Here is a 26,081-nt window from a genome sequence, read left to right on the forward strand (position 1 = left end):
AGCTATGGGGACTGGGTATTGCGGATGTGCTAGTGGCCATCTAGCAACCCATGTCCTCAGCTCTATACACAAAATCCCGGAGACAGGTTACCTTTAAGGACCGGGCCAATTTTTGTTTTTGCTTTTTCATTTATTTATTTTTTGTTCATTTTTTTACTTCTTTACTTTTTCATTCACAGCCGTAAACCTTTGAAAAAAATAAAAAATGTCCTTAAATTTGGAGCTGTAAGGCGACCAAATGATGGTGAACTGGGCTTTTTTTTCCGTTTGTGTTCACCATGCAGGACAAACATTTTTATATTTGAATAGATTGGATATTTTCAGACACAGTTATATCTGTTCTGATCGCTTGTACTGTAGACTGCGATAGAATACTATTGCAGCCTATGGGATCCTGACAGGCTAGCTGTCAGGTCGTGCCTCAGCCATGGCTTTTCAGGCAGCTCCTGTACCAGGTCTGGGAGCCTTCACAAGACCATAGGCTGCCATAGCAACTGATCAAAGCCCCACAATATCACCAGAGGACAGAGTGAGCCCCTCCTTCTGTGTAACCCCTCAGATGCTGTCATCTAAGGGGTTAAATTTACCAGGATCAGCATTATCTCTCTGTAATACACAGCTGGAACCTGCTGCATATGAAGCGGGATCAGCTGATGAACCAGCTCCATACTCCTTTTGCACCCTGCTGGTGTTTTTTTACGTCAGGAGGGGTTAAAATAAAATACAGGATACCTATATGTTAACCAATTTATGTAAGCAAAACTCTGTTGGAGTACATAATATAGAAACAACTAAAAAGATCTCCATAATATGTGTTCTCTGTCACCATTCCCTGATGTTCTCCTTGTTACTGTTAACTTCCATTGTGAAACTTATTCTTTTTTACTTTTAACCTCCCAGGAGAATCTTAACAAGCTGATGACAAATCTGCGTTCCACTCATCCTCATTTTGTTCGTTGTATTATTCCTAATGAAACCAAATCCCCCGGTAATTAGCTTCTACATTTTCAGTTCTTGCTATTTCACACAATCATTTTATTTAGCACAAAACCTTATTAAGATGATTTAAAGGGGTTGGCCATTTTCTTGTGAAATTTCTAAAATGCTTTAAACTACTGTTTTCTGACACATACCCTAATGATTACCCCCGTGTTGCATTTGAAGGCAGTCACGTCGGTAAATCTCGTCACTGCCCCTATCTTGAGTCTTTTGTACGGGGACATTACCGCTATCCACTGTTTCCACAGCCAATCCAGTGGCAGTAGGACCCCTTGAATTGCAGCACAGGGTTAAGTAATAAGGGTATTTACAGTTGCATGTGGCAGAGCAAAGCTGTTTTGGGCATTTGCGTTGGGACTAGAAAGTGGCCTTTAAATACTTGTATCTAGCTGGGAAAAACAAAGGAATAAGCAATACTAATTATTTACCATATGTTGTCTAATACTAACTATTCTGATTTATACTAAGACACTCTATACACTCGCATACCTTAGGTGTCATGGATAACCGTTTAGTAATGCACCAGCTCCGCTGTAACGGTGTCCTGGAAGGCATCCGAATTTGCAGAAAAGGGTTCCCTAACCGTATCCTGTATGGCGACTTTAAGCAACGGTAGGATTGTAACAACACTGCTTGCATAAGACAAAATAGGAAAATATTATTTCTGGTAACACTGGCTTTATATTGTTTTTATATTTGTCAGATACCGAATCCTGAACCCTGCAGCTATCCCAGAAGGACAGTTTATAGATAGTAGAAAAGGTGCAGAAAAACTTCTTGCCTCCCTAGAAATTGATCATTCTCAGTACAAGTTTGGGCATACCAAGGTACACCAGCCACCTTAAAGAATGGAGAGGATTTCAAGCAGATGTCATCAATTACCTGATGAAATGATTACTTTTGCAGGTCTTCTTCAAGGCAGGTTTGCTAGGACAATTGGAAGAAATGCGAGATGAGCGACTCTCCAGAATCATTACCCGAATACAAGCCCAGTCCAGAGGGGTCCTTTCTAGAATAGAATTTAAGAAGATTGTGGAACGCAGGTAACACATGCAGGGAAACAGTTTTACTGACAAGATTCTGTATAATACTTTACTAGACTGCATTAGGGCTCTTTCACACTTGCGTTCTTTTCTTCCGGCATAGAGTTCCGTCGTTGGGGCTCTGTGCCAGAAGAATCTTCATCAGGATTATCCCCATGCATTCTGAATGGAGAGAAATCCGTTCAGGATGCATCAGGACGTCTTCAGTTCCGGACCGGAACGTTTTTTGGCCGGAGAAAATACCGCAGCATGCTGCGCTTTTTGCTCCAGCCAAAAATCCTGAACACTTGCCGCAAGGCCGGATCCGGAATGAATGCCCATTGAAAGGCATTAATCCGGATCCGGCCTTAAGCTAAATGTCGTTTTGGTGCATTGCTGGATCCGACATTTAGCTTTTTCTCAATGGTTACCATGGCTGCCGGGACGCTAAAGTCCTGGCAGCCATGGTAAAGTGTAGTGGGGAGCGGGGGAGCAGTATACTTACCGTCCGTGTGGCTCCCGGGGCGCTCCAGAGTGACGTCAGGGCGCCCCACGCGCATGGATGACGTGCCATGCGATCACGTGATCCATGTGCGCCCCACGCACATGGATCACGTGATCGCATGGCACGTCATCCATGCGCGTGGGGCGCCCTGACGTCACTCTGGAGCGCCCCGGGAGCCGCACGGACGGTAAGTATACTGCTCCCCACTACTACTATGGCAACCAGGACTTTAATAGCGTCCTGGCTGCCATAGTAACACTGAACGCATTTTGAAGACGGATCCGTCTTCAAATGCTTTCAGTTCACTTGCGTTTTTCCGGATCTGGCGTACACGCCGGAGTACACGCCGGATCCGGACAACGCAAGTGTGAAAGAGGCCTTACATGAGTTATGAAATCAATAGATTGATACAATTGGTGCACAAGTAAAGAATTACACAAATGTAACCTCTAAAGTGTGCAGCCCAGTTTTCTACTTAAATGGGTTGTGTCACTTCAGCAAGTGGCATTTATCATGTAGACAACGTTAACACAAGGCACTTACTAATGTATTGTGATTGTCCATATTGCCTCCATTATACACTGCTTGTTTCCAGGGGTTGTAGCCACCACTGGGACAGGAGCTGCTGCACATGCGTGCCTAAGCGCACTCCTGTGGTCCCAGCTACCGAAAGGCCGGCAATTTTTCCTACAGTGTGCAAGCATGACCACTGCTGCTTGATTGCAGGGTGGTCATAATCTCTGGAAACTAGCAAAGCATAATGTGATGGAAAAATGACTGAAGCCAGCGAAAGAGGCAATATGGAGAATCACAATACCTTAGTAAGTGGCTTGTATTAAGTAAGTAGTAAGTAGTGCTTACTGTGTTAACACTGTGTTAAGATTACTGTAATTATTATTTTTTTCATCTCCACATTTCAGCAGTCATACAGTTAGGCGGCAGCAGTGTGATAAAACAAAACGCAATTTTGCCGTTGTTTTCACTTGTTCACTGTGTGGTATAAATGATATGTTAGGGCACGTTCACATCAGAGCAATTTTTTTATTGCTGTGCTCCATCATAGGAGCAGAACAATGAAAACAACGGCACAAAAGTGACAGGAACTGAGCTGAACAGATACCATTGCTTATAATGGGCTCCATTCGGTTTCTATTTGGGAAAACGTTCTATTAGGATAGGTCATCAATATCAGATCGGTGAGGGTCCGACACCCGGGACCCCCACTGATCAGCTGTTTGAAGAGGAGGTGGCGCTCCATGCAAGCGCTGTTTCCTGTTCATTACACGGCCCGTCGTCTTGGAAGTGCAGTGTAATGACAAGTACTTGCTTGTACACGTACACGTAATTATACTACACTGCCGCTCCAGAGAAGACGACGCATAGTTTAATGATCAGGAAGCAGTGCTCGCATGCAGTGCCACCTCCTCCTCAAACAGCTGATCGGCGTGGGTCCGAGTGTCGATATTGATGACCTATCCTGACGATAGGACGTCGGTATGTATGGTATGAAAACCCGCCTAACTTTATTCTTTAGGTCAGTAGCAAATTTATATACTTTTTGTTATATTCTACTACTTTAAAAAGAAAAAGATTTTGTTTTGTGCCCCGAAACTTTGACAACAATAACTTGTATGCTTATCTGACGACAGAGGGCTGATTTTCTGTGGGTTAGTCTACAGTGATACCATTGTGCAATTTTTTGGAGAGGAGCTGAGGTGAACAAGTGATCATAAATGACAACTCTAGCATTGTTTTTTTTTTTTGTAAATGCTTGCCATTTTTAAATAGCCATAGATTTACCTCTTTTAAATCATGACTTATTTTTTCCAGAGATTCCCTTTTAGTAATCCAGTGGAATATCAGAGCATTCATGGGTGTCAAAAATTGGCCATGGATGAAGCTTTACTTCAAGATAAAGCCTCTTCTCAAAAGTGCAGAGACAGAGAAAGAAATGCAGACCATGAAGGAAGAGTTCCAGAAGCTAAAAGAAGCCCTGGAAAAGTCTGAGTCTCGACGCAAGGAACTAGAGGAGAGAATGGTCTCTTTATTACAAGAGAAAAATGATCTGCAGCTTCAGGTTCAAGCAGTAAGTGTCAATCATGATCTAAAGGAAAGCTCAAAGTCCATCAGTTGGGTATTCTCCTAGAATTAAAGGAACACTCCAGCTAAATACTGTGGTATATTTTCCCCAGGGCATAAGGATTCTATCCCTGGTGATATTTACATCCTTGTGTCATGCACCAACCCGTGATGTAGTAGGCATAACACAGTGGATATTTTTGGGAAGACACCTATAGACAGGGCCGAGTCTAGCTCTTCTGCTGCCTGAGGCAAAATTTTAATGGCGCTCCCCTCCAATTAAAAAATAGTATGAAAGCCAAGTAGCCACTGAACTCTGAGATCTGGGGCGAAACAAGTACATATAATGTTGTTGATATCACCTGCAGTCCTATGTAACACCACATGTAACACAGTGATGGCTATCTGAATACAGAAAATGTAGTAGTGTTACCTGCAGTCCTATGTAAAACTACAGATAACACTAGTGCTGAGAATGTGGTTGTGTTACCTGCAGTCCTATGTAAAACCACAGATAACACTAGTGCTGATAATGTGGTAGTGTTACCTGCAGCCCTATGTAAAACCACAGATAACACTAGTGTAGATCATATGGTAGTGTTACCTACATACTTAGCGTGCATCCTTGTGCCTCTCCCACGGGACTCCATGCTGGTGGCGCTGCCTCCTCTTCCTTCTTTTTCTTCTTGCCCCGCACGGAATGTACTCCTGATGCAGCTACTTAAAGATATAGGAACACTGTGGGCATGGTAATGGTGACAGACACAGGAACAGAAACACACACAGGGACAGGCACACACACAGGGGAACACACACAGGGACAGACACATCTGTGCCCCTTCACAATGGTAATACCCTCTTTGTGCCCCCTCACAGTAGTTATGCCCTCTCTGGGGCCCCTTCACAGTAGTAATGCCCATTGTGCCGCCTTCACAGTAGTAATGCCCATTGTGCCCCCTTCACAGTAGTAATGTCCACTCTGTGCCCCCATAATAGTTATGCCCCCTCACAGTAGTTATGCCCTCTTTGTGCCCCCTTTACATTAGTAATGCACTCTGGCCCCCTTCACAGTAATATGTCCCATTGTGCCCCCTTAATAGTATTATAATTTATGACCACTGTGCCCCCTTCACAGTAGTAATGCCTATTGTTCCCCTTCAAAGTAGTAAATGCCCATTGTGCCCTCTTCATAGTAATAATGCCATTGTGCCCCCTTCATAGTAATAATGACTATTGTGCCCCCTTCGTAGTAGGAACGCCCACTGTGCCCCATTAACAGTAGTAAAGCCCTCTGTGTCCCCTTTATAGTAGTAATGCCCTTTGTGCGCTTTTATAGTAGTAATACTTTCTGTGCCTCCTTTATAGTAGCAATTCCCTCTGTGCGCTTATATAGTAGTAATGCCGTTTGTGACCCTTTATAGTAGTAATGCCCTCTTTGCCCCTTTATAGTAGTAATGCCCTCTGTGCCACCTTTATAGTAGCAATGTCCTCTGTGCACCCTTCATAGTAGCAATGCCCTCTGTGCCCCCTTTATAATAGAAAAGCCCTCTGTGCCCCCTGTAGGGATTTGCTCTGGTAGGCAGGGTAAGCGGATGCAGTACAGAGGCAAAAACCAGTTTGTAAAGCAAAACTTCAGTGTTTATTCACATATAAGGTATAGCACAAAACACAAGTCACTTTGCAGTCTTGGTGTTTGTTCACACACACGAAAAATTCATAAAGCAAGAAAGTCACCTTATCTCCTGGGTGTTAGTTAACACCCTGCTGGCAGTTTCCCCTACACCCGGGTCTCAGCCCTCCAACTCGGCACAAGCCTCAGATCCCAACACAGAGATCCCCTCTGCTGATCCTAGCTGTCTTTTAAAGGCAGCTAGGTGTTGCCATAACCCGGGACCGGCACCTGAGATCCAGTCCGGTGTTTGACCCCACCTGGCCGCCAATCAGTCCAGCAGCACACACTCGGAGAAAAATACATGTTTTCCCAGACAATACCTTTCACTGCGTCACATACCCCTCCCCCTTTGTTCAACCCTGAGGGGGTGAACACATGCCCAACAGTGCACCCGGGACAGGGCTTGTCGCCGAGCCTCGGGTACCCGGTATGGCTTTAGCCGGACTTTCGCCTGAGGCTCAGTGACAATGTCATGCCAGATTGGGGAAGTGCGTTCAAGGAGGTCCGAGAACACATCTGTGTTCTGACTAAGGAACTCCCTGGCCTCCTGAGCCTGTTTAGAGGAGAGGCTGTCAGCAAATTTTACTGTGGCAACCGCTTCCCTTGCATCAGACAGAGGGGCCGGAGCCTCCTCTCCTAGAAAACCCGGTCGCGGTCTGTCTTCAGTACAGGTTTCCCTATCTTTCCAAGATTTGAGTAAATTAACATGGTAAACCTGCTCCGGATTTCGCCGCCCTGGCTGGTGTACCTTGTAGTTTACATCTCCAATTTTCTCGAGTACCTCGTAGGGCAGTTTCCACCTAGCGCAGAACTTACTGTCCACAGGCGGCCCACAAACCAAAACCGGATCTCCCCGGCTAAAGTTACGGACCCCAGATGCTCATTTATAGGTCCGACCCTGGGCTTGCTGAACTATCCTCCTATGATCCCTACCTATCCTATTCCATGGGGTTGTCTCCCCCTCATTCGCCGGACCTACCATGGGCCCCTCTGCCTTGGGTTTCCTGTGTTCTAACACCTCAACTGGGCCAGGCATCGCTACTGGAGCTTTCCCTATCTTTCGGGAATCAGTGTGTACAACGGCCAGCCACAGGGCTGGGAACAACGAAAAGTCTCTTCCTAATATCAAGTCATAGTGGATGCTCGTGGTTACGGCCACCTCATGTATCCTCCTGCCGGCACATGTGCTTAGGAACACCAGAGCAGTGGGGTACTCTTTTAAATCTCCATGTACACTGAGCACTCCGACTTTCCGGTCCGTAAACTTGGTGGGTTGCATCAGGGAAGCCCTCACAAGAGTCACCCAACTCCCTGAGTCCAGCAGAGCCACCACGGCAGGGACTCCCATCTCCACCTGACACACAGGTTCGTTATTGAGAGTTTCTGGAGTGTCTGACGCACCGACCCTTCTGGCATACCATGACTGTTGATACCCAAAGTTCACGTCTATGGGCTCGACCAGGTAGGGACAGTCGGCCAGTACATGGCCTGGCTCATAACGCAGACAGCAGATTATCAGGTTCCAATCCCCAAAGGGCCCATCCCGTAAGGTCTTTCTCAGCTCAGGCCACCGGGAGTGGGCTGCTGCTCCATGGTGATTTGTTGCCTTAGGTTGGCCTGCACCAGCTGCTTCATCATCTCCTCCATGTTGTCCCGTGATGCTGGTTGCAACTTAGCATACTTAATCCAGCACATAAAACAGAGCCCGATAAAATTTCAAAAAAATATTCCGGCTTTACGCCAACCTCACTGCGATTGCCCTAATCCTCCAACAATTGTAGGGATTCGCTCTGGTAGGCAGGGTAAGCGAACACAGTACAGAGGCAAAAAACAGTTTGTAAAGCAAAACTTCAGTGTTTATTCACACATAAGGTATAGCACAAAACGCAAGTCACTTTGCAGTCTTGGTGTTTATTCACACACACACGAAAAGTTCATAAGGCAAGAAAGTCACCTTATCTCCTGGGTGTTAGTTCACACCCTGCTGGCAGTTCTGCCTCGTCAAGTCTATAAGCAGGCTTTAGGAGGCCTGATCCCCCTACACCCGGGTCTCAGCCTCCAACTCGGCACAAGCCTCAGATCCCAACAGAGATCCCCTCTGCTGATCCTATCTGTCTTTTAAAGGCAGCTAGGTGTCTGAGATCCAGTCCGGTGTTTGACCCCACCTGGCCGCTAATCCCAGACAATACCTTCACTGTGTCACACACGTTTGTAGTAGTAATGCCCTCTGTGCCCCCTTTATAGTAGAAAAGCCCTCTGTACCCCCTTTATAGTAGTAATGCCCTCTGTACCCCTTTATAGTAGTAATTTCCTCTGTGCCCCTTTATGGTAGTAATGCCATCTGTGCCTCCTTTGCAGTAGTAATACCTTCTGTGCCACCCTTATGGTAGTAATGCCCACTGTGCCCCCTTTGTAGTAGTGGTTCCCTCTCTGTGTTTAAAAAAATAAAAATATAAACACACTACCTACTCACCTTGCCCCGTTCCTGAGGCTCACAGTCCTCTCTCCCCTACAGACTCAGATCGCTCTGCAGCCCTGTGTGGGAGGAGCTTAGGCAGATTCCCGGGCTGTAGGCTCCTCCCACACAAGCTGGCACCACGATCTGTGCCTGCAGGCTGAATGGTGGAGAAGGGAGAAGTCTCCCTGTTTCAACATTCTGTGCACCACCAAAGGCGGGGAGGAGCGTGAGGTGCTGAGTAGTCATTGAGTGACAGGACCGCAGCTGCTCGGCGCTCCGGGGGGGAAGTGCAGCTTAAAGGGAACACTGGCGGCCTCATTGCAGAAATGGCCCTGCCTATAGAAGATAGGTGTCAACTATGAAAAGGAAAGAAGACATGCAAATATTTTATCAAATAAATTGAGTCACCTGATTTTATATGTAAAATATATATAACTTTTTTTAAATGCAGGAGCAAGATAATTTAGCAGATGCTGAGGAGAGATCTGAACAACTTATTAAAAACAAGATCCAACTGGAAGCCAAACTAAAGGAGCAGAATGAAAGACTGGAAGATGAAGAGGAGATGAATGCTGAACTGACTGCCAAAAAGAGGAAGCTGGAGGATGAGTGTTCAGAGCTCAAGAAGGATATTGATGATCTGGAGCTGACACTAGCCAAAGTAGAGAAGGAGAAGCATGCCACGGAGAACAAAGTAAGACATTTATTATTATTTAACTCCAGTTTAGTCAAAGCTTTAGGGTATTCATTCCTTGTTTTAGAGTAAGTGCACACCTGCGGCAGGCATTCCAGTGTTCTGTTCTGGGGTCCTAGATTCCAATCTGACCAAGGACAACATCTGCATGGAGTTTGTATGTTCTCCATGTGTTTGTATAGGTTTCCCCCAGGTACTCCGGTTTCCTTCCACACTCCTAACACATACTGATAGGGAACTTAAAGAGGGTATCTCACTTTAGCAAATGGCATTTAAGATGTAGAGAAAGTTAATACAAGGCACTTACTAATGTATTGTGATTGTCCATATTGCCTCCTTTGCTGGCTACATTCATTTTTTCATCACATTTTACACTGCTCATTTCCAAGGCTATGACCATCCTGCAATCCAGCAGTGGGGGCAGTGCTTGCACACTATGGAAAAAAGTGCTGAACTATGAGCAGTCCCATGGTCACACAAGCACGGCCACCGCAGATGGATTGCAGAGTGGTTGTAACGATGGAAACAAGTAGTGTATAATGTGATGAAATCTGGACAATCACAATATATTAGGAAGTGTCTCTTATTAACTTTGTCTACATGATAAATGCCATTTGCTACTTTAAAATCCCTTTACATGGGACGACACAGTAGATGATTGTCGGGAAAGGAGCGTTCCTTCCCGACAAGCGCCTGCTCATCAGTAAAGGTGACCAGTGCATTTACATACAGCGATCTCCTTCACAGAATGGGGAGGGTCAATGCCTAATGCCATTGCCAGTCCTCATACAGACTCGCTGTATGCCGGCAGCAGAGCGTGTTTGCACAACATGATCTGCTGCCTGCAAACAATAATTTTTGTGACCTCATGAATGACCTATTACCTGATGAATTGGCGCCACATTTACACCGCCAGATAATCGTTAACGATCGTTCCTATGAATGCTCGTTAGCGATTATCTGCGGGATTCTCGGCTCGTGTGAAGGTCCCTTTGGATTGTGAGCTCCATTGGGGACAGCGAGTAATAATAATGTCTGTAAAGTGCTGCGCAATATGTCAGCGCTATATAAGTGAGTAAATTAAATAAATACAGGAATCTCTGTATCCGGCAATTCCAGTTTTCTGTTCATGGGCTTGAACACAGTACCAGAATGCCTGTACCAAGCATGGACCCCTTAAAGGGGTTGCCCGACGAAAAATATTCTGCTGTTTTCAAACCAGCACCTGGATCTGAATACTTTTGTAATTGCATGTAATAAAAAGTTTTGTATAGCCACTGAGTTAGTCAATAAAATGTATCAGTATAGTGCCATCTGCTGTTTGTTTTTTTTGTTATTTTTCTGTTTCATCATTCAGCTGAACTGTACAGGCCCCCTGAGCTGGCAGCTTCATAGAAATGTAGCAAAGAAAATGGAACAATGAATGGGAAGATCTCTGGGTCCATGTGCGGTACAGCAGGGATGGTTCTAGCTTTGTTAGAAAGAGATTGTTATGCACTATATGATTTTTATTTTTTACATTAATCATGAAATAACCCATTTAACTGTTTTTTTCTTACAGGTAAAAATCTGACTGAAGAGATGGCTGGGTTAGATGAGATAATTGCCAAGTTAACCAAGGAAAAAAAGGCTCTCCAAGAAGCTCATCAACAAACACTGGATGACCTTCAAGCTGAAGAAGATAAAGTCAACGTTTTAACTAAAGCAAAGGCAAAACTTGAGCAACAGGTTGATGATGTAAGCAAGAGTAATGCTGAAAACTTGTCTTTTTATGTATGACATCAGAATTATTTAATTTCTTTTCATTAATCATTTTTTAAACTGCACAGCTGGAAGGGTCTTTGGAGCAGGAGAAGAAAGTTAGAATGGATCTGGAAAGAGTAAAGAGAAAACTTGAAGGAGATTTCAAATTGTCACAAGAAAGCTTGATGGATCTTGAGAATGATAAACAACAGCTAGAAGAAAAGTTGAGGAAGTGAGTGATTTGTTATATTGACTGATATTTGGACTGTTTTGGTCTTTTAAGTCTTGACAAAGAAATGCACTTCTAATTTAACCAGGAAAGACTTTGAAATGAGCCAGATCAATGCAAGAATTGAAGATGAACAGAATATAGGTGCTCAGCTCCAGAAAAAGATGAAGGAACTGCAGGTATTTCTAAAATTAACTTAAAGGGGTTCTGCACTTTCATTTAACTGATGATCTATCCTCTGGGCGGGGCTAAGCTCTGTTCACTTGAATGGAGCTTAGCCCCGCCCACGCTAGTTGATACTAGTCGTGACGTCAGTGGGCCGGCGGTAAACAGTGAGAAGGCCACGGCGCTGCTGGAGCGCCGCTGCCTTCTCAAACAGCTGATCGGCGGCGGTCCCGGGTGTCGGACCCCTGCCGATCAGAAGCTGATGATCTATCCAGAGGATAGATCATCAGTTAAATGAAAGTCCAGAACCCCTTTAAATTGGCACTGAACTTTCAGTACAGGTAAATATAAGAAACTTTGCATAATATGTTATCAGATAAATATGCCTCTTTCTCCATTTATCAGACTCTTTTACACCTGTACCTCTCCCTCCTATAAAATGTTCACTTATTAAGGTCCCTTTACGCTGCTCAGTTGAGCAGAATATTGTCGGGAAGGAAGCGTTTCTTCCTGACAATCGCCTGCTTGTCAATGAAGGAGACCGCTGTATTTTCATGCAGCGATCTCTTCCACAGTATGAGGAGGAGTGATCGCTATGCCATCGCTCATCCCCATACACACTTGTTTGCCGGCAGCAGAGCGTGATTAGATGGCACTATCTGCTGCTGGCAAACAATGATTTAGGTGTCTGCACAAACAATCTTATTACTCGATTTCACTCATTCATTGGGTAATCAGTGGCACCTTTACACCGGCAGATCATCGCTAACAATGCTTTGCCAGTATAAAGGGGCCTTTATGAATTCTCTGCTAAATCCATCTTGATCTGCCAAGACGGACAGTTAACACACTGAAGGAACAGATTACATGCTGCCAACAGAAATCTATGTATGGGGGAGGGGGACTGCAGAAAGATATACAGAAGCATAATGTCTATAGAAGTGTATGAAGAGGGGAGGAGGGAGAAGGTGCTGAATGAGAGAGAATTAGAGAGACACACACAGTGACTGCTAGTTAGTGGTGTGTTTTCTATCTCGCCCAAGTGCTTTATACATCAATACTTTTCAGTACTTCTCTATAATGTCCTATATGTTGCTTCTGAGTGACTGAGAGAGTGTTAATGAGTAGAATCTCCTGTTTTCTTCATGTGCACTCTTTGGGAGACATCATAGCAGGTAGTTTCCACTCACTAACTCAGAAAACTGACAATTAGAAAGAGAGCCTGTAGATGGCTAACAAATGCAGGATACAAGTCATGTAATGGTCAGAAATACAGATATTCTTCATGTGCAACCTTATAGCATCTTATTCTCAAAAGTCTCCTGAGTCACCAGTCAACAAAGAGGTACACTTTAAGCTGTATGTATTCCAAGCCACTCTAAAATTACGCCAATACTAAACTTAAATGTCACCACTTTTATTAGGCACGTATAGAAGAGCTTGAGGAGGAATTGGAAGCAGAAAGAACTGCAAGGGCTAAGGTAGAAAAGCTTCGCTCTGACCTTTCCAGAGAGTTGGAAGAAATTAGTGAGCGTTTGGAAGAAGCTGGAGGAGCCACCTCAGTTCAACTTGAACTCAACAAGAAACGGGAGGCAGAGTTCCTGAAACTCAGGAGAGATCTAGAAGAGTCCACTCTACAATCGGAGGCCACCACTGCTACTCTAAGAAAGAAGCATGCTGACTCTGTGGCTGAACTCAGTGAGCAGATTGACAACCTTCAGAGAGTCAAACAAAAGCTGGAAAAGGAGAAGAGTGAACTCAAGCTGGAGCTAGATGATGTAGCATCTAACATGGAACAGGTTCTAAAAGCCAAGGTAATAGAATCTTCTCCCCAATCATTTTTGTTTAGAGTCATTGTATGCTGATGTGTATATGTTGAAATATTGGTATAACAGTATAGCACATGCTAAATAATTAACTATTTATGACACTATGCCCTAATTGGATTATGAATGTTTCCTACTGATTTGAAGTCTGCACTAAGAATGTGATTCCTCATAGGCCTGACAAGATTAGTGTATATATCACATGTATCACATGCCCTCTTACACAGCTTGAGGCTGGACAGTAAATCAGTGATAATCAATTTAAAGACCACACAATTTCCACACAATGATACGATCGTTTGTTCTCCATTTACTTTGCATATTGTCAGCAGCATATTGAAGGCAATTTATCATGAAGTCAGTTTTGCAGGCGTCTGCGTTGGCATACTTTGCACCAAATTTATCAAATGTCATCTCTTGTTTGTTACATTTTGTGCATCTTTAAACCATTTGCCTAGAAATTCTACTCGAGTTTTAAATACCATTCGCCTACTGGAGTGAATATGTCAATTTTTCTTGAATTTCGTACAGCAGGTCGTGACAAATTCCCCCCATTGACTCATTGGGCCAGATTTATCATTAGCTCAAGTCAGAATAATGGAGTGAAAAAGTCGCAAATTTTTGCGGAATCACTAAAACTGTGCAAAAATTTGCGACTTTTTACTGCTCTGCACTATGCTCGCCAGTTTTCTGAAAGTGGGCGTGTTTTCTTATGTAAATTAATCTCTAGACAGATTTACTATTGAGACTATTTAAAAAGTCGCAAAAAAGTCGCAAAAAATTGCGCAATTTCACTCCAGTGAGGACCATGCTTATCTTATGAGACTTTTTAATAGAACATGCGACTTTTTCGTAAAGACGTGCGACTTTTGTAAAGCTGCTTACTGACGGATAAACTGCTACCGTCAAACCACATTTATTACAGTCTTAAAGGGCCGAACATAAATCTGACTTGGCTAAAACTGACTTTAGCCATATGTTAAAGTGGAGTGAGCTGTCAGATTCATGATGAATCTGGCCCATTGTCTTTCCATGGGGCTAGACAAACTGCAGCCCAATAAAAATTGTGTGCTCCCTTCTCAAACCCTCCTTTTTATCTGCAGGGTAACCTAGAAAAGTTATGCCGTACTTTAGAAGATCAAGCAAATGAGTATCGTACAAAGTCTGATGAGACACAGAGAATGGTGAATGAACTTTCCACCCAGCGTGCCAAATTGCAGACTGAGACTGGTATGCACTACATTCATTTAGTGCCAGAACTCATTAAGGATCTGTCTCATTTACCACTGAATTCATTTATTTTATTATTAATCAATGCCAATTATGTAGTTTCTGAAAATAGGATACAGTTTATCACTTTTACTTACTTTCAAATTATGGCAATAGCAGTATAAATTATTGTATTTACTAGTGCAGCAAACAGGCCTCTGCTAGCTACCTATACAAGCCGAGTAACAAGGAAAGCATTTCTGGGTAACAGAAATGGTAGGTGAGGACGTTGTGTTTTATTCTTGACATACGATTTGTATTAAAGGAGGAATCTGAGCAAGCAATAAAATAAGTCCTACTATGTTAATATACTATTTATATATAGTGAAGCATTCAAAGCCGATTGTCCAGTTATGTACACATTTATTTGAAAGAGTTAAAGGGGTTGTACAGAATTAGAAAGACATGGCCATTTTCTTGCCAAACTGTGCCACACCCTGAAGTGGACTGGTAACTTAAAGTGGTCCTGGAAAACAACTGAAAACTGGCCCCATATTGTAGACAGGTAAAAGTTGACAGAAGGCGGGGCAACACAAGTAGGCAGGGACAACAGAAGTAGGCGGGGCCAGCAACATTGCAGTGCTGCACAAAATATCGCTCCAGCAGAACCAACTACCACAGTGCAGCACAAAATACTGCAGCCCCGTTGCAGTATTACACAGTATCACTGTTCTGAAGATGGTGATACAGTTAAACCTGATACTCCTAGCATTAATTAAAGCTGAGGTCATCAGATCATGATTTTTGGCCAGTGTGCCCCAGACCACACCTGTTCATGGGTTGGATCTGATATTGCAGCTCAGCTTCATTGAAGTAAATGTGGCTGAGCTGTAATACCACACAGTGTCTGTGGAAAGGTTATTATGGCAGCACCAGGAGCTTGTAAAGGTCCTCTGCTATGATACTGCCCCTATTACTCCCTTCCCTTAGCAGCGTATAGTAGAATGTCAGTAAAATCACTATATGCTGTAATAGAAAAGTATTGTAATGTAAAGCACAATCGATGAAACCCTAGTGGGAGTAAATAAAAAAGATAAAATAGTTCAAGTTTTAAAAGTATTCAAGAAAAACAAAACTATTAAAAAATAAATAAATTCCATTTCTCATATAAAAGAATTATAGTTTTTGGTCACCTCGTCACCCCCCCATGTATCCCAAAATATCAGTAAAAAAAAACCTAAAACTTGGCCTGCAAAAACAAGCCCTCACACAGGTCTGTTGGCAAAGATATAAAAAAAAAGTTATTGGTGCCAGTATAGCAGCACAAAACTATTTTTTCAAAATATTTTTTTTTCCATTTTTTAATTAAGTATTAAAGCATTTCAAAAACCACATAAATATCTCCAAGTTGTTTTTTTGATCAGTTTCTCAAAACATTAAATGAGTTTCTACATACAATTCTACAAAGGTAGGTCATCAATATCAGATCAGTGGGGGCTGACCGGAAACCCAACAGTCAGCTGTTTTCAAGCAAAAAGTTCCATCCACTGTGTAAAGGCTATGTGGAGGCTTTTTTTGGGAGACGAGGCTATGAATGGGAGCTGGGCCTCAGTAATACAGCATGACTATTACACAGTGGACGGAGCTTTCTGCTTCTGCTCATTTCCAGTGCCAACAACAGCTAATCATTGAGGGTGGGGTTAGGTGTCAGACCCTCTGGTTTGATAGTTTATCTATCTCGAAGATAGGTCATCAATATGTGGAAGACTCTTTGCCTGACAGGTTGTACCTTCTAATGGCACCATTTAATATTGCATGCAATGTAGTCGAAAGCTGGAAAAATGTGTTAAAACTGACCTGTTACCTTAATTCTCTGGGTCAGTATGATTACAGTGATTTCACATTTATATAGTTTATCTTGTGTTTTAATGCTGAAAGAAATAATAATAACTTTGAAAAATTTTCTTTTCCTTACCATTTTCTAACCCCGTTAACCTATTTATAGTTATATCAATGGAGCTGTTTGGAGGCTTTTTTTCGTGGGGCAATGTAATGCAAGGCACCAACAAACAGACCAGTGATGAAAGCAAAAAGGTGTTTATTCACCAGAAACATAAACGTCCAGGACACTTGCTGGCAACAAGGAAAAATAACAAAAAACCAGGCAAGGAGATTCCAGGAATAGTCCCAACCAGTGCTGAATGATGCTGTGCACTTGGCAGTCGAGTCACTCCAGATCTTGGGTCCGCTGTAAGGACAAAGTTCCTGGCAGTCTTCAGTCACTAGGAGTTGTGACCTATACCTGGTTGAGGGAAAATAACAGTGGGCACTGATCACCCTGAGAGACCTCCTTTTAAATGCCTGCTGACCAATCCCAGGGTGCCAAGTGTCCACTACCAGAGGTGAACAAATTGCCCTGCACCTGAGTACAAGGCCTAAGGCAATCACAAGTTGATTAACCCATGGCTGGCTCCCTAATCCACTTTGCTCTTGTGAGTCAGTATAATATGCGCCACTGGTCGACGAAGTGCATAAGAAGTGCGTACTCGCGACCGTGTATCCCTTTGCGAACCTGCCCTCGTGCGTACGCACGGACGCATGATTGACTCAGCGCGAGTATGCAAGCGCGTGGACCCAGATGCGGAAACGGAAGTCGCAGGAGACACCGGAGACAACCCTGGCCGCGGCGTCTTGTCACTCGCCTGGCCACTCTGTCCCCGGGACTCCGACTGTCCTCCCCTCCGATGTCCACGCGAACGCATCTCCGCACTGGCTCGCAAAGGGGTCAGCGCTGGTGCATCAGAGACACGCATAACCTGTCCCGCAACTCCACGAGGACCCCTCTTGGTTCCCCTGGAGTGCAAAGCAGGTGAGGATCTCACATTACCCCCCCCCCCTCGAGGAGGCAGCTCTGAAGACTCCAAGCAAGCTTTCCCCGGATTATCCCGGTGAAAGGCTGCCACCAACTCATCCGCATGCACCTGGACCAAAACCCTTCAACATCTCTCCTCTGGACCAAAACCCTTCCAGTCCACCAAGTATTGAAGAGACCTTTGGACAAAACGAGAGTCCAAAATTCTGTTCACTTCGAACTCCGGTACCCCTTGGACCTCCAGCGGGGATGGGGTCTGAATGAAGGGAGCGGAGTCGGCTACCGATTTGAGAAGTGAAACATGAAAGGTGTTCACTCCTCGGATCGACGGTGGAAGAGCAACCTTGTACGTAACTCGGTTGATCTTTTGTGTCACTGGGTATGGGCCAATGAATCGAGGACCCAACTTGGAAGATGGCTGACGCAGCGGAATGTTCCGGGTGGAGACCCACACCTGATCTCCCACCTTAAACTTTTGCTCTACGGTGCGATGACGATCAGCAAATTTCTTCTGTTGCGCCACCGCACTGCGGAGATTCCGCTGGGCCGACGACCAAATGGGACGCCTATCCTTGAACCACTGATCCACCACCGGTGAGCCAGTGGAGGGTCCGGCCAAAGAAGAGAGTCTTGGATCCCTGCCCCCCACGCACCTGAACGGAGACATCTTAGTGGAAGCATGCTCAGAGTTATTATAAGCCACCTCCGCAAAGGGTAGGTACGCTGCCCATTCCTCCTGGCAGTCTGACACGAAGCACCGGAGATATTGCTCCAGGGTCTGGTTAGTCCTTTCCGTCTGACCGTTGGTCTCTGGGTGAAAACCAGAAGAAAAAGACAAATTAATACCCAATCGGGAGCAGAAAGAACGCCAGAAGCGGGAGATGAATTGCACTCCTCTGTCTGAAACAATGTCATCCGGCGCTCCGTGTAATCGAAAGACATGATTCAAGAACAGATCTGCCAATTCTCTGGCCGAGGGCAATCCAGGGAGTGGGATAAAATGGGCCATTTTACTAAAACGGTCCACCACTACCCAGATTACCGTACTTCCAGAGGACCTTGGCAAATCTGTGATGAAATCCATGGAAATGTGAGTCCATGGAGCCTGGGGAATAGGCAGTGGGAGTAAAGTCCCAGAAGGGGCAGACCGAGACGTTTTACATCTGGCGCAAACAGTACATGCCTGGATATAGGCCTTAACATCCACGGACATGTTGGGCCACCACACGTGACGTTTAACAAGGGCAAGTGTTTTTTTAACACCCAAATGCCCGGCAGACTTTGAGTCATGAAGCTGTCGGATGACCTCCAATCGAAGGTTAATGGGTACGAACCATCGACCCTCGGGTTTGTCAGGTGGACTCTCTGCCTGTGAGGGCTCAAGAAGAGAGGACAAGTCCTCCATTACTTCTGCGGCCCCCAGGGCAGCAAGAAAACATTTAGTTGGGAGAATGGTTTCTGGCTCAGAGTCCAGGACGGAAGCAGCCTCAGGGAAGCAGCGGGACAGGGCATCTGCCTTCACGTTTTTGGAACCTGGTTTATAAGTGAGGCGGAAATTGAAGCGGGTGAAAAACAATGCCCACCTGGCTTGTCGGGAGTTGAGTCTTTTGGCACTCTCTAGATACTCCAAATTTTTGTGGTCAGTGTAAACCGTGATGGGATGTTCTGCACCCTCTAGCCAATGTCTCCACTCTTGAAAAGCCAATCTTACTCCCAGAAGCTCTCTATTGCCGATATCATAATTACACTCGGCTGGAGAGAGCTTCCGAGAGAATAAGGCACAGGGATGTAACCTCTCGGGGTCCCCAGAATACTGTGAGAGAACTGCCCCTACACCGACCTCTGAGGCATCGACCTCGAGAACAAAAGGTCTGGAGGTGTCTGGATGAGTAAGAATTGGTGCCGTGCAAAAGGCCTGTTTCAGCGTCTCAAAGGCTCTGACTGCCTCTCTCGTCCACTTAGAAGGATTAGCTCCCTTCTTAGTGAGGTTGGTGAGAGGTACTACTATCGCTGAAAAATTCTTAATAAACTTGCGGTAGAAGTTGGCAAAGCCTAAGAAACGCTGCAACCCCTTAAGATCCTTAGGTTGAGGCCAATCCAAGACAGCAGAAAGTTTGGATGGGTCCATAGCCAATCCCTTTTCTGAGATAATGTACCCCAGGAAAGGCAACTCCTTCACCTCAAACAGACACTTCTCAAGTTTGGCATAGAGGCGGTTCTCCCTCAGCTTCTGGAAAACCTGACACACGTGTCTCCGATGAGAGACCAGATCTGAGGAGTAGATTAGTATGTCATCTAGATAGACAACAACACATCTATCCAAGAAATCTCTGAGAACATCGTTGATGAACTCCTGGAAGACCGCGGGAGCATTACAGAGACCGAAAGGCATCACGAGATACTCGTAATGCCCGTCTCTGGTATTAAATGCGGTCTTCCATTCGTCACCCTCTCTAATGCGAACTAAATTATAAGCACCCCTTAAATCGAGTTTGGTGAAGACTCGGGCCCCTGCCACCTGAGAAAACAGATCATCAATCAGAGGCAGTGGATACCGATTCTTCACCGTAATCCGATTAAGGGCACCATAATCGATGCAAGGTCTCAAGCCTCCATCCTTCTTCTCCACAAAGAAGAATCCAGCTCCAGCAGGGGAAGTGGATGGACGAATGAAATTCTTCTCAAGGTTCTCTTTAATATACTCCCGCTGAGCCTGAACCTCAGGCCCAGTGAGATTATAAAGATGCCCTCGTGGTGGCATGGTGCCTGGCAACAGGTCTATAGGACAATCATATGACCTGTGGGGAGGTAATACATCAGCCCCCTGAGGACTGAACACATCTCGGAAATTATGATACTGCTGTGGTAAAGTACTTAATACTTCCATGGAGGCTAGTGACAGGTCGGGACGAATGCACTTAGTAAGGCATTCCGTACTCCACTGACAGATAAGACCCGAGCGCCAGTCCACTACTGGATTATGGAGCCTTAACCAAGGGAGACCCAAAATCACGGGAGTGGATGGCATGTCAAGGACAAAAAGGCTTAAGGTCTCCCGATGATCAGCCCCCACCGTTACCTGTATTCCCGGAGTCATCCACACTGCACGACCATCTTGAAGAGGGGAACCATCAATCGCGGTCACTGACATGGTGGTTTTCGGCTGGATCAACGGGATGCCAAGTCGACGAACCAAGGTTGAGTCCACAAAATTCCCAGCGGCCCCAGAATCGATTAGTGCTGACAACTCATGGACCTTGTCTTGCCACCGTAAGGATATGGACACCATCACCCGGCTTGGAGGAGGGATAATAGCACCTAGGGGGTTCTCCTCTATGCCCCCTAGGTTCATTTGTTTCCCGCCGGCAGGAGGGGACAGGTTTTAACGAGGTGTCCAGACTTCCCGCAAAATAGGCACAGGCCTTTCTGTTGGCGACGAGCTCGTTCTGCCTGTGTGAGATGGGAGGATCCAACCTCCATTGGCTCTTCGGCCGATTTTAGAGGCCCTGGATGTGGTCGAGAGGATGAAAACCGAGACGACCGTTCCACTCGCCTCTCACGGATTCGCCTGTCGGCATCGATTGCCTGAGAGATAGCCATTTCCAACGAAAAGGGGGTAGGCAAGGCCAAAAGAAGATCCCGGACCGCATCCGAAAGTCCCAAACGGAAGCAATGGCGTAGGGCTGCGTCACCCCAGGTGGTGAAAGCTGCCCATCGCCTGAATTCTGCAGCGTATTCTTCAGCTGGGCGGCGGCCTTGTTGAATATGCTCAAGATTGGTCTCTGCGGTGCGAGTACGATCCGGGTCATCGTAAATCACAGCCATAGCCTCGAAGAAGGCATCCACTGACGAAAAAGCTGTATGGTCTTGAGGCAAGTTAAATGCCCAACGTTGGGGGTCTCCACATAGCAGTGACATTACAATCCCAATTCTCTGCCTGAGAGTGCCAGAAGCCATCGGTCGTAACTGGAAATAAAGGAGACAGGAGTCCCTGAAGTTTAAGAACTCCTGTCGCTCTCCTGTGAAGGGGTCAGGCAGAGGGATCTTAGGTTCTGTTTGATGCCTTGCGATAGTGACGGGTAGTGCTGAGGTTCCCTGGATAAGCTGCTGAACCTCCTCCATCACAGTTGTCAGTTGCTCTTGGATTTGCGCTGCAGCGGCTGCTGGTATATTTGGGCGTCGTTGGAACAGCAGGTTAACGGCTCCCGTTAATTCATTCAGCTGCTGCTGGATCTTGTCCATGGCAACTGTTAGTTGGGCCCACTGTTCTGTAATGCAAGGCACCAACAAACAGACCAGTGATGAAAGCAAAAAGGTGTTTATTCACCAGAAACATAAACGTCCAGGACACTTGCTGGTAACAAGGAAAAATAACAAAAAAACAGGCAAGGAGATTCCAGGAATAGTCCCAACCAGTGCTGAATGATGCTGTGCACTTGGCAGTCGAGTCACTCCAGATCTTGGGTCCGCTGTAAGGACAAAGTTCCTGGCAGTCTTCAGTCACTAGGAGTTGTGACCTATACCTGGTTGAGGGAAAATAACAGTGGGCACTGATCACCCTGAGAGACCTCCTTTTAAATTCCTGCTGACCAATCCCAGGGTGCCAAGTGTCCACTACCATAGGTGAACAAATTGCCCTGCACCTGAGTACAAGGCCTAAGGCAATCACAAGTTGATTAACCCATGGCTGGCTCCCTAATCCACTTTGCTCTTGTGAGTCAGTATAATATGCGCCACTGGTCAACGAAGTGCATAAGAAGTGCGTACTCGCGACCGTGTATCCCTTTGCGAACCTGCCCTCGTGCGTACGCACGGACGCATGATTGACTCAGCGCGAGTATGCGAGCGCGTGGACCCAGATGCGGAAACGGAAGTCGCAGGAGACACCGGAGACAACCCTGGCCGCGGCGTCTTGTCACTCGCCTGGCCACTCTGTCCCCGGGACTCCGACTGTCCTCCCCTCCGATGTCCACGCGAACGCATCTCCGCACTGGCTCGCAAAGGGGTCAGCGCTGGTGCATCAGAGACACGCATAACCTGTCCCGCAACTCCACGAGGACCCCTCTTGGTTCCCCTGGAGTGCAAAGCAGGTGAGGATCTTACAGGCGATCTTTTTGATCACTTTTTGTTAAAATTTTTGGGGAGGTGAAGTGATGAGAAAATAACTTTTTTTCCATTACAGTGCTCACCATACGGAATCAATAATTGTACATTCAATAGCTCCGATGTTTTTCGGATGTGGTGACGCTCATGACATTTATTTTTATGTTTATTTTCATTTTAATTATGGGGAAAGGGGAGTGATTAGCATTTTTATATTATTTTTTAAAAATATTTTTTAACCCCTTAAGGACTCAGCCCTATTTCACCTTAAGGACCAGGCCATTTTTTGCAAATCTGACCAGTGTCACTTTAAGTGCTGATAACTTTAAAACACTTTTACTTACCCAGGCCGTTCTGAGATTGTTTTTTCGTCACATATTGTACTTCATGACACTGCTAAAATTGGGTCAAAAAAGTTAATTTTTGTTGCATAAAAAAATACCAAATTTACCCAAAAATTTGAAAAATTAGCAAATGTCAAAGTTTCAGTTTCTCTACTTCTGTAATACATAGTAATACCCCCAAAAATTGTGATGACTTTACATTCCCCATATGTCTACTTCATGTTTGTATCATTTTGGGAATAATATTTTATTTTTTGGGGATGTTACATAGCTTAGAAGTTTAGAAGCAAATTTTGAAATTTTTCAGAACTTTTCCAAATCCCACTTTTTATGGACCAGTTCAGGTCTGAAGTCACTTTGTGAGGCTTACGTAATAGAAACCATCCAAAAATGACCCCATTTTAGAAACTACACCCCTCAAGGTATTCAAAATTGATTTTACAAACTTTGTTAACCCTTTAGATCTTCCACAAGACTTCATGGCAAATGGACATAAAATGTAAGAATTTTGATTTTTTTTGAAAATTTTCCAATATGATCCATTTTTTCCAGGAACAAAGAAAGGTTTTTTTTTTTAGTTTTTTTTTTAATTCTTTTTATTTCAATTTTATAAAAAACATATACGTTTATACACAGATCACAACAATTCGATAATAGGAAAATCCATATTACACATTAATAAATATTATAGTAACTTTTTTCCTTTTCTTTACTTCCCCCTTTACCCTCAATACCCACCCACCACCCCAAGGGGGAGGGAGAGGGACGGGAAAAAAAAAAAATTACTTCCAGCCCTAATATAGCCATTTTTTCCATATTTCATCAAGTTTTTCTGATTTTTTTATATAACACTCTGTAACCCGTTCCATTTTAATTATATTAACAACTGCTTCTCGCCACTGTCCTACTGTCGGTGGGTCTTCCTTTACCCATTTCCTTAATATAAGGAGTCTAGCTTTGAAAAGTACTTTACCCAAAACCAATCGTATCTCTTTTTTTAACTTCAGATGTTCAGTTGCCCCTAATATACAAACTACTGGATCTTCAAACCAGGGCTGGATTAACGTAGGGGCGGATGGAGCTGCAGCTCCAGGCCCCTGCATGAAAATAGGCCCAGCAGCCCGCATAGGCCAACCGGAGCTAGGCCCGCATAGGCCGCCTCGCTGAGGTTGCCTGGCGGCCGCCCCGCAACCCTTTAGTAGGACCGAACCGTGCCGACTGTCAGATGATGACAGGGCCAGCGCGCAAGGAGAAATCTCCCAGGCCGGCCCTTTACAGAACTCACCAGGACAGTGACAGCTGACAGGTCAGCTGTGCACGCCGCGCTGCGTCGTCACGTCAGACTCCTCCCCTGGGGCCTAGGCCATGCCGTAAAGTGAAAGACCGTGACGGCTGCCGCGCGCGGGAAGTTCAAAATTCTTCCTGCGTGGAGTCAGGGGTGCTGCCAGCGGTGAGTTGCGTTCAGCAGCCTTCAGTGTACTGCCCAGAAAACAACTCATAGGCGGTACGTAAATCAGCATTGGCTCACCTCACCTATTATACTGTGTACTGTATAATTTATACATGTCATTCAGGAGCATGGAAAAGCTGGGTGATGATTTTTTTCACCTAGCTTTTCCATGCTACTGAATTGCATATCTGCTTATAGGCATATATATCTGTATAATAGCTGAGCCTGATCTATTATAAACAGATATGCCATTCAGGAGCATGGAAAAGCTAAGTGAGAAATAGTCTCCTAGCTCTTCAATGCTTCTGAGTGGTATATCTGCTTATAATAGATCAGCTATTATAAACAGATATGCCTAAAGGCAGATTTGCCATTCAGGAGCATGGAAAAGCTAGGTGACTGTTTCTCACCTAGCTATTCCATGCTCCTGAATGGCAGATCTGCATATAATAGCTTGGCTATTATAAACATGTATGCATATAAGCAGATATGCCATTCAGGAGCATGGAAAAGCTAGGTGGCTATTTCTTGCCTACCTATCTTTTCCAAGCTCCTCAATGGCATATCTGCTTATAATAGATTAGCTTTTATAAACACATATGCCATTCAAAAGCTAGACGTGAATAGCTTTTTCATGCTCCTGAATGACATATCCAGCAGCACTAGTTAACTCCTTGGGGGGTGGCTATACATAATACAGCCATCTATATAGATGGCTGTATATTTAAACTGTGGCCAGAGATGTACACTTAGGCTAAGTTCACACAGCAGATTTTTCACACGCAAACCCGTGCGTAAATCTGCTTCAAAATTACGCATGAACTTTAGTCCAATAGACTTGAATGGGATTACGCAGACCCGTTCACACTTCAAACTTTATGCATGCGTATTTTCACATGTGTAATTTTGCGTAAATTCACACTTTATTTGTGCTATAAAAAGGCCCATTAAAATCTTCTGCACCAGGCCCATGATGCTCTTAATCCGGCCCTGCTTCAAACACTTGAACCTCCAAAAGTACTAATACTATCTCTGCTATTTCTTTCCAATATCTAAACAATCTAGGACATCTCCAAAAACTGTGTATTAGGTCTGCTTTCTCTCCCCTACATCTGAAGCTCTCACGCCCATTCTCTTTAACATCCAAGGGGATCGATGTAATCTATGCACTATAAAAAACTGTGATATCTTATGTGAACCCCTATCTGACACCATAACATAACTTCTAAGGACATCTTTCCATTTCTCTTCCGTAAAAGACTGTAATTCCTTTTCCCATTTTTTTCTGCAAAGCAAGGGTTAACTGCCAAACAAAACTCAATATGGGTTGCCCTAAATCTGTAGTTTGCAGAAACACCCCATATGTGGTCGTAAACTACTGTTTGGCCAAACGGGAGGACATAGAATGAGGGGAACGTCATATGGGTTTTGGAAGGCAGATTTTGCAGGATTTCAAGCCCCCTGTTGCACCCCATGAATAGAAATTCCCAAAAAGTAACTCCATCTAAGAAAGTACACCCCTCAAGGTATTCAAAACTGGGTTTACAAACTTTGTTAACCCTTTAGGTGTTCCACAAGAGTTAATGGCAGATGGAGAAACAATTTTGGAATTTCTATTGTTTGGAAAATTTTCCATTTTAACCCTTACTTTATTACTGGAAAAATGGGTTAACAGCCAAACAAAACTCAATATGGGTTGCCCTGATTCTGT

At 44.7% G+C, this 26,081-nt stretch overlaps 1 protein-coding gene across 1 annotated transcript in view; it reads left to right on the plus strand.

The window, feature by feature from the left end:
- Window positions 1–26,081, plus strand: part of LOC122923509 (myosin-7) — a 107,823-nt gene that overhangs the window by 68,436 nt on the left and 13,306 nt on the right. Inside the window, exons 14-24 of the mRNA XM_044274338.1 lie at window positions 901–988; window positions 1,494–1,611; window positions 1,703–1,826; window positions 1,906–2,042; window positions 4,357–4,612; window positions 9,187–9,432; window positions 10,993–11,166; window positions 11,259–11,404; window positions 11,490–11,580; window positions 12,991–13,380; window positions 14,496–14,622. Of these exons, the coding sequence (XP_044130273.1) occupies window positions 901–988; window positions 1,494–1,611; window positions 1,703–1,826; window positions 1,906–2,042; window positions 4,357–4,612; window positions 9,187–9,432; window positions 10,993–11,166; window positions 11,259–11,404; window positions 11,490–11,580; window positions 12,991–13,380; window positions 14,496–14,622 (1,897 nt within the window). The remainder of the gene's footprint in view (window positions 1–900; window positions 989–1,493; window positions 1,612–1,702; window positions 1,827–1,905; window positions 2,043–4,356; window positions 4,613–9,186; window positions 9,433–10,992; window positions 11,167–11,258; window positions 11,405–11,489; window positions 11,581–12,990; window positions 13,381–14,495; window positions 14,623–26,081) is intronic.

The sequence above is a fragment of the Bufo gargarizans genome, chromosome 1 (genome assembly GCF_014858855.1).
Source record: "Bufo gargarizans isolate SCDJY-AF-19 chromosome 1, ASM1485885v1, whole genome shotgun sequence".
NCBI classification, from domain to species: Eukaryota; Metazoa; Chordata; class Amphibia; order Anura; family Bufonidae; genus Bufo; species Bufo gargarizans.